Genomic DNA, 16,047 nt, shown 5'->3' with positions numbered 1-16,047 from the left:
TGACAAATGTGCTTCTTAAAAAGCTGGAAGATACAGGAATCGCGATAACTGACATGAGAGGTCAGGGCTACGATAATGGTGCCAACATGAGAGGAAAGAACAGAGGAGTGCAGACATGGATCTGAGAGTTAAACCCTTGAGCTTTTTTTGTCCCATGCAGTTCTCATTCATTGAACTTGGTGGTCAGTGATGCAGCATCAGCTTCTAGTGAGACTGCTGAATTTTTTTATGTAATTCAAAGCATCAATTATTTTTCTCCACATCAACTCATCGATGGCAAACTTTGAAGCAACATCTGGGAACATCCTCTCTGACGCTGAAACCACTGAGTGCCACACGATGGGAAAGTCAAGTGGAAGCAATAAAGCCTATCAAACATCAGATTGGGAAGATAGACGATGCCATAGTTGCCATTATGGAGGATAATGCTATGACAGTAACTGTTCGTGGGAGAACAGTGGCAGAGGGAAACGGAATCACCAGAAACATAACTTCAAATTTCTGTGTGGCTTAGTGTTGTGGCATGACATACTGTTTGAAATAAATGTTGTTGTAAGCAAGAGACTCCAAAGTGTTGACCTTGATATATCTGGAGCAATGGAACAACTGGACCCTGGAAGGTCATACCTACAGTCTTACCAGTCAGATGAGGGATTTCAAAACATTCTGAAGAGTGCACAGAAGTTGGCAGAGGAACTTCACACTGAAGCTATTTTCCCACCCATTCAAGAATACAAGAGTCACCCAAGAAGACAACATTTTGATTACAAGGCATGGGATAATCCCATAAGAGATCCCAAACAACAATTCAGAGTTGTGATCAGCAAATCACCAGGAATTTTTGAGACACCATGCGGGCACCTAACCTTTTAGATACTTGCATTAACAAGGGCATCTTGCCACTGGCTACCGTCTTCTCTCATACCAAACCTGAATCCATGCTGTAGGTTGAGCTGGTTGGAAGGAGTGCATGTTGAGTTAACAATGATAGAGCAGGTTAGTTGGCATGTTTGAGGAGAGGATGTGAAGAAGAGAGAGTACGGGGACTGAAGTAGTTTGCACGGTTTATACCAAGCATCAACTCCTACCATTGGCTGGAATGTTGCCTATTGTTTAGATTGTGCGTTCTTGAGTCCCGGGACTCTCTCTTTTGTGTGTGTAGACACAGCCTAGTATACTGTGGGTGCTACTTCAGGGTGAGTACTAAATAATAAGTGCACACTGTGTGTTTAAACTGAATATCTGATTAAATATCACATCTCTGTGAAAACACACCCGACTCTAACACCTTATGCTAAATCACAATAAATTGTGAGAATGGGTTGAGGATTTAAACACAGAAATCAAATGTAAAATGTATAGTCATGGTTCCCATAGGAACAATAACTTGGCCAGATTGCACAAATACTATAGATTAAAGAGACACTATCAATTTAATAATAACACTCCTTTCTGAATGTTGTTTACTTGCTATTGATGCATTAATATTAGATGTCACTTTTAAGAGGTTCAAGTGAAGAAAGCTTTTATTTGCTTCCTACGTAAGACAGCACTTTGCATGTTCGTTATTTTCGCTGATTTCATTCTCTGTTCCATCAGTTTCTCCATTTTATGAGAGAAACTGGGGGACAAAACCATTTAAAAAGACCCACAAAAATTGGCAGGGTGATTCAGGGTCAGGTGTAGTATGTGAGACTAGTTCAAACTCAGTTTTCTTTAAATTGACTAGACTTCAAGATGACAGTGTCCCTTTATAAAGGAATACATTCCAAAGTGTATGCCAGTTGCTGCATATTGAAAACTACGTGCACGTATGTGCCCACTGTTCTTAGACCAGCTCAAATGCTAACAGATAATGAGTATCCTCGCTTTGTTGACATGGTAGAAACTATGTGTGTTGTATCATCACACTTACATTTTATTTTCCCATGCTGATTGTGTGCAGTCTAGCCAGAGACTAGTGGGTCTGAGCGTATGTATCCTGTGACTTAGGGGCAGAGATAGAGTTGCTTAGGAATTTGAAGACCTCTCTTTGGTGCTTGTAAATTAAACTACATCACTGATGTACTTTATTATATGATTAAAAGCAAATGTGTCTCTTCTGGCTTCTTTGATACTTCATAGCATACTTTGGCTTTAATGTGCTTTCAGTTAAAAATGCTAAGTAGGAGTCTAAAAATATTTCTTCGATATTTGACCGTCGGTAACTAAATCCAATTTGGCATCTTGCAAGCTATTTATTGCCTCAATGGGGCAAGACTACTACTTAAAATCAATCACATCTTGTTTTACTCTAGAAAATATATTGATTGTAGGCACCTAAAGAATAAATAGACAATATGGCTTACCTGAATGACATAAAATAAGTGTAAGGGTTTGTATATTACCAGTGAAATCTTGAAAAGTTTTCCAACTGATTTTATTAAACATTATAGACCAGTGGTGAGCAAACCTACAGCCTCTCAGGATAATCCGCAGGCGGGCCGCGAGACGCTTTGTTTACATTGACCGTCCGCAGGCATGGCGACACGTATCTCCCAGTGGCCACGGTTTGCTGTTCCCAGCCAATGGGTGCTGCGGGAAATGGTGGCCAGCATGTCCCTGCATCCTGCACCACTTCCTGCAGCACCCATTGGCTGGGAATAGCAAATTGCGGCCATTGGGAGCTGCAGGTGGCCATGCCTGCGGACAGTCAATGTAAACAAACTGTCTTGTGGCCCGCCAGCAGATTACCCTGATGGGCCCCATGCGGCCCACAGGCTGCCCACCACTGTTATAGAGTAACTCTGTTCATTCACACAGAGATTTTCTGTTATTCCTTTCTTATATATAGTTTTATTTGCCAAAGTATCTTGCAACAGAAAATGTATACAACAATACCTTTGTCTTTAAAGTAGATAGACAAATAAATGGCGTAGGGGATTGTGGTGTGACTGGAACAGTTGGCACTGGGAAAACACAATTGTAGCTTCTTCTTTAGTTAATAGAAACAAAGACTTCTTTAACCTGTTGTAATGGCTTGTTGCATTAGCTGATATATTAGTAAAGGTAATTTTGCATTTCATAAGTAATACATAGGAAACAGTTCGTTTTAATATAATTTTAAAATGTTCATTGCTCTAGCCTTTTTATTAGAAAAGCTTATTGTTAACTGTTTCTGTACTGCTTTTTATAAAACTAAGAATTGCTATATAAATTGTTAAACCAAAAATGAGCCACCTTATTGGGTTGCTTATAGTTTTGAATTCCCAAGACTTCCATGTTTTGTACTGTTTCTCATTAACTGTCAGGCAAGGAGGGGAAAAACAAAACAAACCATTTTTCTTACTCTGTATTTCTGTCCTCGATGGTAGGTGGGTGGTAGAGAAATGATTTGCTTCTAATGTTATAGTACATATACATTTATATAACTTAATGCTGGGAGATTTCTGTCTTTCAAAACATTGCTTTATTATGTTTTTTATTTCACTTGAAAACTAACCTTATTAGGGTTAATACAGTGTCTGATGTTTATTTTATATTAGTTTTCTGGGTTTATTCTAGCATGTGGCTCCCTGAAATTTTCTGGCTGTAAATGGTGTGGCCAAGATTGTTTGTTTGTTTTTTTTTTTTAAAAAAAAAATCTAAATATAATCCATCATACTCAGCAAGATATTCTTGTTTCATTGTACAGAGTTTTAATAAGATTTGGTACAACAAGTACTGAAAATTTGAAGTACCATACTGAAATACTGCAGCAATGATTATCCCAATAACTTTTTAAAGTATGGGCTGTTCCTGTATTAGAGGATTGGTGCTGGGTTCCGCCCCCCAATAATAAGTTTGTTTTACTGAATCGGATGCCACTTTAAAAATACATAATTCTGTTGGTTGCTCTTATAAGACCAGTATTGTTAAATTTCCCTGGGATTTTCACCTTATTTATGTCTGCTTGTATTTTATACTCCAGTTGGGTAACAATAGAACATAAAACTGTAAAATGCTCTTTATATATAAACAGCAACTTATTTATAAAGTTAAATGCACTTGTAGTGAAGCACAGCTTATTCAAACTTATTTTAATGTTTGCACTGAATGTTTTTCAGGAACTCTAGAAAGGAACTTAATGACATACGATTTGAGTTTACTCCAGGCAGAGGTAAGACAACTTGTAATTAAAATAATTATTTTAGTGCTCAAAAGGATATTTCAAAATTGATTACAGAGTGGTAATTTATATTAACCATAATCAGAAGTGTTTCCTACTATGCAAAGGTTTTATATTACACTATTTGAACCAAACAAAAATAGTGCAGAATATGTAAATTCTAGTGACAAGGTTATATCTTGTACAGAGGTTATATCTTGTACAGTATAATAGATACAGGATAGACTTTTTGTTTCACTTTTTAATCTAGTGAAATATGCAGTATATAGAAAGGTCGCTTTGCAAGGTGACATAAGAGTTGCACCATAAAAATGCACATGCTGTAACAATAAACTGATCATTGTATGCGTGATGGAAAATAGAGTAAGGTATCCCTGAAAGCACATGTGGTTATAGTCTGAAATACTACTCTGAAAATGGCATTGTGGGGGTCCACATTTGAGTCTCTTTTTGCTTCCATATAAAACTTGCTCAGTTTTACAAGTGAGAAGTGTTTGCCAATTCTGCAAACTCCATCTTTATCTGAAAGTTAATTATTTCTGGTTTGTGTATCATCACTAATAATTAAGTCATTGTAATTGGAACTTTAGAATCCAGCTCACTTTTCCAGCTGTATTTGCTTTCTATTGCTAATAGTTGTAAGAAGCCATAAAACTGTATTTTTGCAGATATTATTGGTTAAAACACACAGCTGATAGGTTGAGTAAGAAGATACTGTCTACTTAGCCAGCATTTGGGCTATAACTGTACTTCAAATTTCACTACAACAGAGTGTTCTAAATTGAATAAATACTAAACGTGCTGCTGCCTAGAAAGTAATCTAAATTGGAAGGGAAATTGGATTACTTAAATGTATTTTTCTTGGACATAGGAAGGTGTGTGTGTGTGTGTGTGTGTGTATTTTCTTTTGGGTAAAATATACCCATAGTAGTGTTGTAGGGATATATAGAGCTATATGCTCTCCTCTCGTATTAATGTAATTTATTTATATAGTGGGATTTTTGCAATCACTTGTTTTTAATACAAGTACACAAACATACCCCCTATCACTGGCAATCATTAAGGAGATCAGCCTTTAGATGATCCTCCAAACAGATCTTCATCTATCTGGATTTCTTACTGATTGTGGGGATAAAAAGAGAGAACAAGGGCTGACCAGGAGACAGTGTGCTGTTCTGACAGACAGGTAAACACCATGATATATGCTTTTGTGACCTCCAGGCTGTATTACTGCAACTTTCTCTAAGCCTGGGAATGATTACCTAAACCATGGAAAATGTCCAAATGATCACAAATACAGAAGCCTGCTTACTAAAAAAACAGCATTAGGCTGGATCACTCCAGGGTTCTGGTCAGTGACCTGACCTCCCATTTACGGACAACATTAAGAACAAGGTTGTAGGTCTAATCTTCAATGCTCTGCAGGAGTAGGGATTGAGCTATTTTAGGCACTGTCTCCTTCCTTAGCCCTAGCTTTCTACAACAATTGCATCCTTCAGGAATGAAGTAGCTGTACACAGAATAAGACATGAGAGTTGAAGACTGTGCTCTTAGAGTCTACTCCACAGCAATGGAACTCCCTAATCAGAATGACCTTGAATCTTAAAAATCCAAATGAAAGGGCCCATCTCTTCAATGTAGCTCTTCCTTCATAACCATAATAAAGAAAGCTAAACAAGAGAACTTAACACAGTTACCTTTTCTGCCTTGGGAGGAAGAGAGTGAGAATCACACAGCAACAAATCCCTATCTTATTTTCTTGTAAGGTGCTCTGATGTTACAGTGATGAGTGCAGTATAAAATATCGAGTTAAGTAATTGCCAAAACCAGGCAATGATCTTTAAGGGCTTCATGAAGATTCAAAATGTTATTTTGTTTCTTGCTGTGCGGAATATGATGGGCTAATAATCAATAGGAAATTGTGGTACCTTTTTATCTTTTTCTAATAAAGACAGTTTTGAATTCAAGCACACTTAGCTGGGTGTTTGAAGCTGACATATATCTTCTTAAATTGCATTGTATTATTGATTTTTATTTTATTTTATGGCCACTAATACGTATTCATGTCACCTTTTGGACAGACACGGCCGATGGCGTTTCTCAAGAGCTGTTCTCTGCAGGCCTCGTTGATGGTCACGATGTTGTTATAGGTAAATTACACTTAGTTTGCAATTATGCTCTTGCTACAACTTGTGCTAAATGGATGTGCTTCTGTATCTTTTTATATAAAATGCATTCTCTACTTTGCTTTCCTTTTCATATATGCACAAGAGAGCCAGTAGTCCACTTTGATATAAATCCTTCCATTCTCACTGGAAGTCAGAACTCCTACTAATTTAACGTAGGTTTTGATTTCACCGGGCTGTTTCTCCTGCTGTTTTCCAAGCAGTAAGGGGGCTAATTCCAATTTTTGTTCAACAGAAAATTGACTTTTGAATTAGCTAGTTAGGATTTATGGATGAGATTTTTTCAAAAGGGCTCAGCATTGGTCTAATTCTGCTCCCATAGAAGTCCATAGTAAATCTCCCATTGAATTCATGGGAGAGAGAGAGCGGAATTAGAGCAGTCCTGAAAGCTTTTGAAAATCCCACCTGATGTCTTTAAGCAATTTCTAGTGAAAAGGGAGAATCTCAAAGTGGTTAATTGCCCTAAGGTCTTTGGTGATTGCTTCTAAAATACTTGGCAAAGAAAAACATGATTGGTTAGGAAAGTCTTTCTTTTTTTCTCTGCAACTTGGCTCCTCAAAAATTGGAAGCTACAGGACTCTTGCACCCTCTTTTTACCAGAATAAAGGAATTGTTGAAGAGCACAACAAAGGACACTTGTGACTGGAACATCATTAAAAAATATTAGTGGCTTACCTCTCACTTGATCTATATTTGGTACTGGTAACACTAGGTAGAATTGAATTACTGCACTAGTATCAGAATCAAAGCAGCCAACAAACATCCATACCCATCACATATTGGTTCAGATGAGTAGCTTGTCCAGTTTACCTAATAGGTTCAACTCCTTGTGGGTTCAACTTGCATTGCTGTCCTTCTTCACCACATTGGTCCACTCGGTTGGATCCCTGTACCATCCATGATCCAGTTTCCTACATCTAACTATGAAAAAGTTCTGCTTGAGGGTTTTTTGCCTCATCACATACCTAAAAGAGGTTACTCAGATACTTAATCAAAATCTAATTCGCTGAAGTATTTTAGGAAGGAAACTGATATTCCAATGCTATTGTATAAACAAAGTCCATGTTTGTTTTGCCGGGACTGAGAAGCTAAAAAAGAAGCCATACCCGCTTTACATATAAACAGACAATTTCAGTCTCCATAGCTGTCAACCAGGAGTATGATTCCTGTCTGACTCAGTCCCCAAATGCAGCTGCCACTCCCTGTTCCTTCTCCCACAGGCAGTCACCCACTCTTTTCCTAATTTTTCTCATAGCAGAAGTGGGAGTTTGCCAGAATTGCAGCCATTACTCTCTGCCTACAAAGTCTCAAGCTTAATATTCAGCTTGTTCCCATGAAAAGAATCCCTCGCCTTCTAGCCCTCCCCTTTGCTTTAGAGATGACATATGGATGGGATGGAGAAAACTTGGGGGGACAGGAAGGAGTATTTGAAATTCAGTCCTGAGATGGAATTGTCAAGTGAAAGAATCCATTGGGCGAGAGGGGCAGTAACCTTCAAAAAGCAGTGATAAGATGGCATACATGGAGGCAAAAAAGGAATCCAAAAGAAGTGTTTTGATCTATAAAAGTATGGCCTGTGACAAGCTATATAACAGACTAGGAAGACGTGAGGGAGAGAAGATCATCTATAAACTCCCCAAGGCAAGAGAGAATGGTGAGGGATGTAAATGAATTTGCTTACATTAGACATTAGGTATATTGCAGACCAAAAAAAAAAAAAAAGGCGAGTCAATCAACCAAAGTTTAGAATGATTATTTTGAAAGAGTGATGAATGAGGAGAACCCAGTGAAGGAATTCAGAATATGTAAGATGAACTGGGGCATGCTAGATTGTATACAGGAGGAAAAGGCTGCAGAGGCGCTATGGAAAATGGAAAAAGGAGAAAGTACCTGGGACAGATGAAGTAGCAGTGAATGCAGTGAAGTCATTGGGAAGGGAAGGCATCAAGTATCTTACAAGTTTGCTCAATTATACTCTTGAGAAAAAGAAAACGTCAGCTGAATGGTGTAAAAGGTTTGTGGAACTTGCTTTTAAACGTAGCGCACAGTGTAATATCTCTTCTGTCACCCAATTAATCTGACATCACAAGTCATGAAAGTATGGGAGAAGATTATTGACAAGCATCTGCATGGAGTGGTTGGAATTTAGAAGGGTCAATATTGATTCATGGTGGGAAGGAGCACAATTGAAAACATATTTGTGCTATGAATCCTGATGGAGACATTTAGAGAAAAGAGTTGGCAACTGGATATGATGTTTGTGGACCTGGAGAAGGTGTACTATCATGTACCAAGAGAAGTAGTTTGGTGAAGTTAACATTCTGACATATCTCGTATTGGTAATGTCCATCTTATCCACAATATGCATAATGGAATGACTGTTGTAATCACAACTAAATGGGGGTACAGTAAAGAACTTCCTGTAAATGTTGTCCTGCATCGGGGAGCATTTGAGCCCCTTTTTTCAGTTGTCATGGATGTGATAAGTGAGACTATATGAAGGGAACCTTCTTGTAACATGCTGCTCACTGATGAATTAGTGACATATGCAGAAGATTGTGAGACCCTGTAAACCAACTTTGAACAATGGCAACATAGTTTTGAGCAGGCTGGTCTTAGATCACCAAGCCTATGATCACTGAGGAGTAGGACTCACTGTATCGCAGGCAGAGAGCCGAGAAGAATGAAAAAATTTAAATACCTAGGCAACCAGTGGTTGCTGACTGTGTTTCCCTCCTGAGTGATGCCTGGCATCATACTAAAGCTGCTTGGTGCAAATGGCAGCAGCTGACCCTACTTCTCTATGACAAAAAGATGCCAGTAAAGTTCAAAGGTGGAGTCTATTAAACTGCAATTTGACCCATATAATATAAGGCACAAAGACTTGGCCAGCCACAAGAAAGGAGATATGCTCTCCACCACAGAAATGAAGATGTTGAGATAGTCAAATGGTTGTTCACCCTGTGATAAGAAAGAAAAAAAAAATGAGGTTGCAAGGGGCCTAAAGTGGGTTGCTCCAATTAAAGAAAAGTTGAGGAAGGCTAGGCTACATTGGTGTAAGCATATTCAGTGGAGACCAGAGAGTTGTATTGGTAGAATGACTTTTGCAATAATGGTGGACAGAAGACAATCAAAGGGGGAGACCAAAGACTTGGTATGTGGACTGGATAATTAGCAGATCTCAGAAATCAATCTGCATGATCGCCTGGCAACCCCTAGGCGAACAAGGCGGTTGCCTAGGCGCCAAGTGGTTGGGGGTGGCCAAAAATGCGCTCCGGGGAGGCAGTGGAGCAAGGTGAGCTGGGGCAGGGGGTTGCAGGGAGGGCCACCTGCAGCAAGTAACCGGGGGAGGGCGCACAGGGGAACCGCTCCCCGCCCCAGCTCACCTCTGCTCCGCCTCCTCTCCTGAGCACACTGCCCCGCTCTGCTTCTCTCTCTCCCAGGCTTGCGGCGCCAAACAGCTGATTTGGTGGCGTGCTCGGGGAGGAGGCGGAACAGAGGTGATCTGGGGTGGGGAGCTGCAGCTCGGCTTCCCGGGCCGAGGGGGGGGCAGCGGTGGGGAGTAGCCGCACGGCTCCCTGGACCATGGGGAGGGAGCAAAGGAGGGGTTGGCGGGGAGTAGCCGCACGGCTCCCTGGACCATGGGGAGGGAGCAAAGGAGGGGTTGGTGGGGAGTTGCCGCATGGCTCCCTGGGCCAAGGGGGGGCGGCGGTGGCAGGGAGCTGCTGGAGGGCTCGTGGTGGGGGGACGGGCGCAAGGTGGAAGTTTTGCCTGGGGCGCGAAACATCCTTGCACCTGCCCTGCCTGGCATACAATCACGAGTTGTGGAAGAAGGCTATAATCCCAAACAGGGAAGTGGCAAGGAAGAAGAGCCTTGAGGTGAATTGCACAGTGGATGCTGAGGAGAGTCAGGTTACTGAGAGAAGGGAAAGCATGGTGGGATATAGGGAGCAGGGGGTATTTCTAGGTTTGGAAGATCAGTTCTGCTATGGCAAGAATTCCAGAAGGTGCACGACTGGTAGATGTTGTTGTGAGGGAATGGTGATACCGAGCAGCTGCAGGAAGCCATTCTTGCTCAATCTGCTTCCAAGAAGGGAGGTCTGAATTATCAGTAAGATCATACTTGCACCTGGGTAAGCTGGAAGCTGGCTTCTCTTACCTGGTGTGCTGTCTGCACTCACCGGTGCTCCTTTTCTTGGATCTCAACAACACAGACTAAATTTAGGCCTCCAAATCCCTGAAAACTGGAGCCTGAGGTACCTTAGGGGCTGCAGGGATGGGACTTGTGCCCCTGAACAAACACTAAATTAACATCTTTAAATATTCAATCAATTTGTTACATTTTGGATAAATAGAGATGTTATCTAGCTAGTCAGTAATAAAAGTAGATTATCATGTTTTAATCCTTATGTTGGACTGTACCAAAGAGTTTGATATTTTTAATACATTGGGGATTTTGATCTTTATTGTTCTCCCTATGTATAGGTCTGTTTCTTGGTATACCATAGTCTGTCTCGCATTGGAGGGGATAGCCATTTGTGTAGCTGTTGGACATTTCATGACTGTACTAAAATCCTGTATGATTTCATTAATTCCAATAATTCCAAGTAACAGTATGTCTGTCTGTATGGTAAAACTAAAGGAAGTCCTTACCTTGAATCCTACAGATGTTGATCTTTGCACTACATTTTTTTTTATTTTGCATGTAGTATTTCATAATGTCTCCTCCTTTGTGCAGCATTTTAATGTTCCAAAAATTTGTAGACAGAACAATATTATTCTGGAATGTGGCTGACTATTTTCATATCTCACTGATGCACACACATCCTGCAAACATTCTGCACAAAAATATAAAAATTAAATTTCAGTTAGATTAAGGTCCATTTACCTCCTCCAAAAATAACCAAACACTTTTTCTTGAGACAACTTTAAAACACTATTAGGTGCCAAGCAGACATTAGGTTTTCTAGAGCCCTGTGCAGATACAAAATTTGTATCTCATCCGATCTGCAAACATGATCTGTGGATATCCGCATTCTCGGATGCGGATATCCACATATATAAAGCAGATATCTGCAGATTTGTAGGGCTCTAGATATAAAATTTTGAATCCACGTCAATCTGCAAACATGGTCCACGGGTATCTGGATGTGTATATCCACAGATTTGCAGGGCTCTACAAATTTTCATCTCACTGAGATTTTATATCGGGGGGGGAAAAGTCCTGTAAACAATGATGGTAGATGGAAAAGAACAGTGGATGTTATGCCCATTACTAGAAGCAGTAGAGAAGATAATACGGGATCCAGAGAAACTTGGACTTCGTGTTTCATGCCCAGATGTTATGTATATTTCAATCCATACTATAGCCATGCTTTAAAGGGATTGTCCAGTCTTGTTCAAAACATATAGACAGGAGCACAAACTGAGTGTTGAGCTTGTACACCTGAATAATAGATTTACCATGGATCTTTTAAATGCCATACCTTCAGTAAGAAAATAAGTGTTAAATCATTTGAACTGGGAATTGAAAAATTGATTCCCACAGTAAGTTAAAGGAAATTGAGCAAAACTTGTTCCACTAACTTGAATACAGTTACTTGAGGAATTAATTTAACCCATTTGGATTTTAAAAACAGAAGCTAAAATACTGAGGAAAAGATGGTCCTGAATGTGTAAATCTGCTTAGGAAGCTCATTTGTTGTGCATGTCTTGATATTGCCTTGATTACTTAAAAATAAAAAGTTTAAAATCTTCCTCTGGGGGGAGTGAGAGTGTGTGTGTGTGTGTGTGTGTGTGTGAGTGTGTGTGTGTGTGTGTGGAGGGCTATGGCAAGGATATTAGTTCGGTTAACCTTGCTTCAGCAGAGGACCTGATTCCATTAGCTTCCAGATTGAATGCGGGTGATAAATTGCATTCCACTTTTTAGCTGAAGCATGCACAAATTCAAGTTCTGTGAAAGCCTTGTGAAACTTGATTCTTTCATAGCTCCTTTTTATAACTCTGAGGAGCTGTAGAGATGGAAAGTCAGGGACACCTGTGAGTAGTGTCAGGATAGACAGTTTCTTGTCATAACCTGTTCCTGAAGGATTGTTGGAACTGTGCTCATCAAAGACTGTTGCAGAAAGCGTGGCAACTGCACGTGAGTATAAGCTGTTACTGGGGTTCATTTGGCATGTAACCTTTCACAGCATTTGCTGTTAACTCTCAACTGTTCACCTGCTGAATGCTACCTGGATTTGCTTCAGTTAACATGGGCTTCAGAAGAAGATTTGAACTGAGATAAGGATGTCAAGGATAAGAGCTGCTTGTACTGGCAATAGGGGAGAGCAGACACCTGTGGCTGACAAGGAGAGCCACCTGCCCCCAAGGCTTGGATGCTCACAATACCACACCTAAGAGAAGGAGAGCAAGATGGTGGAGAGTAGCACGGAGGCAACCCATTCTGCTGACCTGCATCTTGGAAGTTTGCTGCATGCTCGGAGCCCCTTCATCCAAAGACACACAGAGTGGTGCTGAGGTTCATTGGACCTCTGACCACTACCCCGTGATGTTCAACCACTTGTGGGCACTAGAGCTACTGCCTGGTATGACCTAAAAGCAGAGGAGTAGGATGAGATTAAGGGCCCAGCAAGAACATGCATACCTAAGATGATGTATGGCTGTGCAGTGGGTTATTGACAGAAGGCTTTGACTTCTCAGACTATGGGATGAGTTCGGAAAGAGATGAGGCCACCTGACAGAAAGGAAAGAGCACTGTCAGACAGCTCACCAACCTAGTGAGCGAGGATTAATTAGTCAAAGGAGGAGCTGACAAAGTCTAGGGTAAGTAGGAAAAAGGTGACCTTAGAGGGCTAGCTGTTGGGATGGTCGGGGGAGGAGAGGAATGGAAAATTACCAGAGGGTCATAGGAGCATCAATGAGAGAGATAAATATGCGGGACTGCCACAAACATATTATATGTCTATTACACAAAAGCAAGGAGTATGGGATAAACGGGAAGAACTACGAAAGTGTTAGTACATAAGCTAAATTATGACTTACTTGGCATCAGAGAGGCTTAGTAAATCACTGGAATATTGGCATAGTTTGTTGAGGAAGTAGCAAAAGGAGGTGGTATTATACATAAAGAATATATACACTTGTTGTTCTTTGAGTGATGCTCCCATGTGTATTCCACACATGGGCACGTATACGTGCCATGCACCTGAGCCTAGAGATTGTAGGCCAAGACCATCCGCTTGAGAAACATTGCACCATCAGCCTCTGCTCAAACAGCAGAGGGTTCACAGGTCTCAATTTTCAGCCCTCGCTACTACTGTGACTCTACCTGTTCCTACTCAAGAACCACCCATCTTTACTGATGCCAAACCACTTCTGTCTCTCCCCAATCTTGGGGGAATCTCTCACTTTTGCCTACCGGTGGGACTCTGTCATGACAGACAGCTGGGTTTTAGAAATTATCAACCATGATTACTCCATTGAATTTCTTTCCCTTCCTCCCCACAAACCTCCTTCACTCTTCATCTTCAGTGACGACTCACAAGGAGATTCTTTGTCAGGAGGTAGATTCTCTCTTCAGGGACTAGAACAAGGGCCACCTCAGTTTCAAGGGAGAGGGTTCTATTCCCCATACTTCTTAATCACCCCCCAAAATGGAGAATGGAGGACCTATTCTAGACCTTCATCAGTTGAACATCTGTATTGAAAGTCAAAATTCAGAAAGTTAAAATACACTAGCATCAATAATTCCATCCCTAGAGAAGGAAATAGGGTTCATTGCCTCTCAACATGGATGCCTCCTTTTTGTGTAAAAATAAAGGAGTACTTGTGGCATCCTAGAGACTAACACATTTATTTGAGCATAAGCAGTGAGCTGTAGTCTCACGAAAGCTTATGCCTCAAATAAATTTGTTAGTCTCTAAGGTGCCACAAGTACTCCTTTCCTTTTGTTAATACAGACTAATACGGCTGATACTCTGAACCTGTCTTTTTGTGTAGACATTCATCTATCCCATTAAAGTTTCTCCGGTTTCTGGAAGGTCAGGAACACTATCAGTTGAAAGCCCTTCCCTTTGAACTCGCCACAGCACACAGGATATTCATAAGGGTTTTCTCTTTGGTGGCAAACCAAATGAGATGTCCTGACTGCAGAATTTTCCCATATTGGACAATTGGTTTCCTAATAGGTCTCCAACCACAAGGGTAGATCAGTGACTTTGTTCCTGCTCCAACTTCTAGCAGCACTGTGTGTCTGTGTTAATAAATAAAGTCCATCTTGACCCCCCCACACAGACAAACTTTACTGGAGCAATGCTGGACTCAGTTTCAGCAAGATCTTGTCTCCCCACAGAAAGATTTCAGTGGGAAGTCTGCTAACACAGGCTACTTGCAGACCAAGACTATAGTCAAAACATGCCTTTCTCTACTAGGCCATATGTCTTCATGTACTTATGTGACACCATTCACCAGACTTCATCTGTGCTGTCTGCAGGCCTTTCTCTTGTCCAGGCAAAGACCATATGTCATTACTTATCTTACCTGGTGGTTGAACCCAAAACAAGTGCGAGTAGGAGTCACCTTCAGCACTCCCACTCCCATTTCCATCACCACAACAGATGCATTCCCTTCTGGGTTGGGGCACTCACCTGAATGATCACACTGTACAGGCACTTGGACCCCATGGGAGGCCAAACTGCACGTGAACCTGCTAGAATTGAGTGTGGTCCACCTGGCCAGCAGGGTCTTTCTCCTCCTTATAGTCATTCTATATCCAAGTAATATTGGACAACATCACTGCATTCTTTAGATAAACAAGCAGGGTGGAGCAAGATCTTTTCCCCTTTGCCTGGAAGCAGTCAGGCTTCAGAATTATTGCATCAGAAACCACATCACTGTCATAGCCACATGCCTATCAAATATTCAATATTCTTTAGCAGGCAACCTAGTTAGGCACTCTGTGCAGATCACAAGTGGGAAATACACAGCTCTGTCCTGAGCAAGATGTTCACTCTGTGCGGAACACCTCAATGGGATGTCTTTGCATCCCAAACAATAGGAAATTCTCCTGTACCTCTCAGAGCAGCTATGGGCCACGACACCCAGGGCGACACTTTCCTGTTGGCATGGCCAGATCAACTGCAATGTGCCTTTCCACCCATTCTCCTGCTACCACAGTCTTGAGAAAGATTTGTCGTGACTGGTCCAGAGTCATTCTAATAGCACCCAACGGGCCCAGACAATTTTGGTTCTCAAAACTTGAGAATGTCAGCCCATCCTCCTCTCAGGGTCCGTCCCTTCTTAGATTGCCTAACTCAGGAAGACTGCAAAATGACACTCCAGTTCAGATTTACTGCACCTGATGGCCTGGCATTTGGATGGGCATCAAATCTGGAATGCTCATGTTCAGAGGCCATTCAAGCCATTCCTACTCAACGTAAGAAAGATTCAATTAGAACTGCTACCTAACTAAATGAAACATTTTTCTACTTGGACAGTGCAATCAGTCTTCTTCAGACTGAAGATATCCCAGTCAATTTAGATCATGTCCTGTCATTGAAGAACTCTGGTCTTTTCATTAGCTCATTGCTGGTCTATCTTGCAGTAATCAGTGCATTCTTCCCTCTAGTAGACAAGTTTCTGTGTTTACTCACCCAACTCAGAAATCAGAGTTAGGAGCAAGATGTAGGGCCAAGGTAGAGAACAGTGGTATGT

General features: G+C 41.1%; 1 protein-coding gene and 1 long non-coding RNA gene across 2 annotated transcripts in view; one reads left to right on the top strand and one right to left on the bottom strand.

Moving 5' to 3' along the window:
* The window catches only part of STK39 (serine/threonine kinase 39), a 198,400-nt gene that overhangs the window by 145,290 nt on the left and 37,063 nt on the right, over nt 1-16,047 (top strand). The window contains exons 15-16 of the mRNA XM_038422540.2: nt 4,086-4,138; nt 6,229-6,297. Coding sequence (XP_038278468.1) covers nt 4,086-4,138; nt 6,229-6,297 — 122 coding nt within the window. The remainder of the gene's footprint in view (nt 1-4,085; nt 4,139-6,228; nt 6,298-16,047) is intronic.
* Nucleotides 10,890-16,047, bottom strand: part of LOC122458110 — a 34,568-nt gene continuing 29,410 nt past the window's right edge. Inside the window, exon 4 of the long non-coding RNA XR_006277981.1 lies at nt 10,890-11,171. This is a non-coding gene — a long non-coding RNA (uncharacterized LOC122458110). The remainder of the gene's footprint in view (nt 11,172-16,047) is intronic.

This window comes from Dermochelys coriacea, chromosome 11 (assembly GCF_009764565.3).
Source record: "Dermochelys coriacea isolate rDerCor1 chromosome 11, rDerCor1.pri.v4, whole genome shotgun sequence".
NCBI lineage: Eukaryota > Metazoa > Chordata > Testudines > Dermochelyidae > Dermochelys > Dermochelys coriacea.
This window is presented reverse-complemented; position numbering and strand designations above follow the sequence as displayed.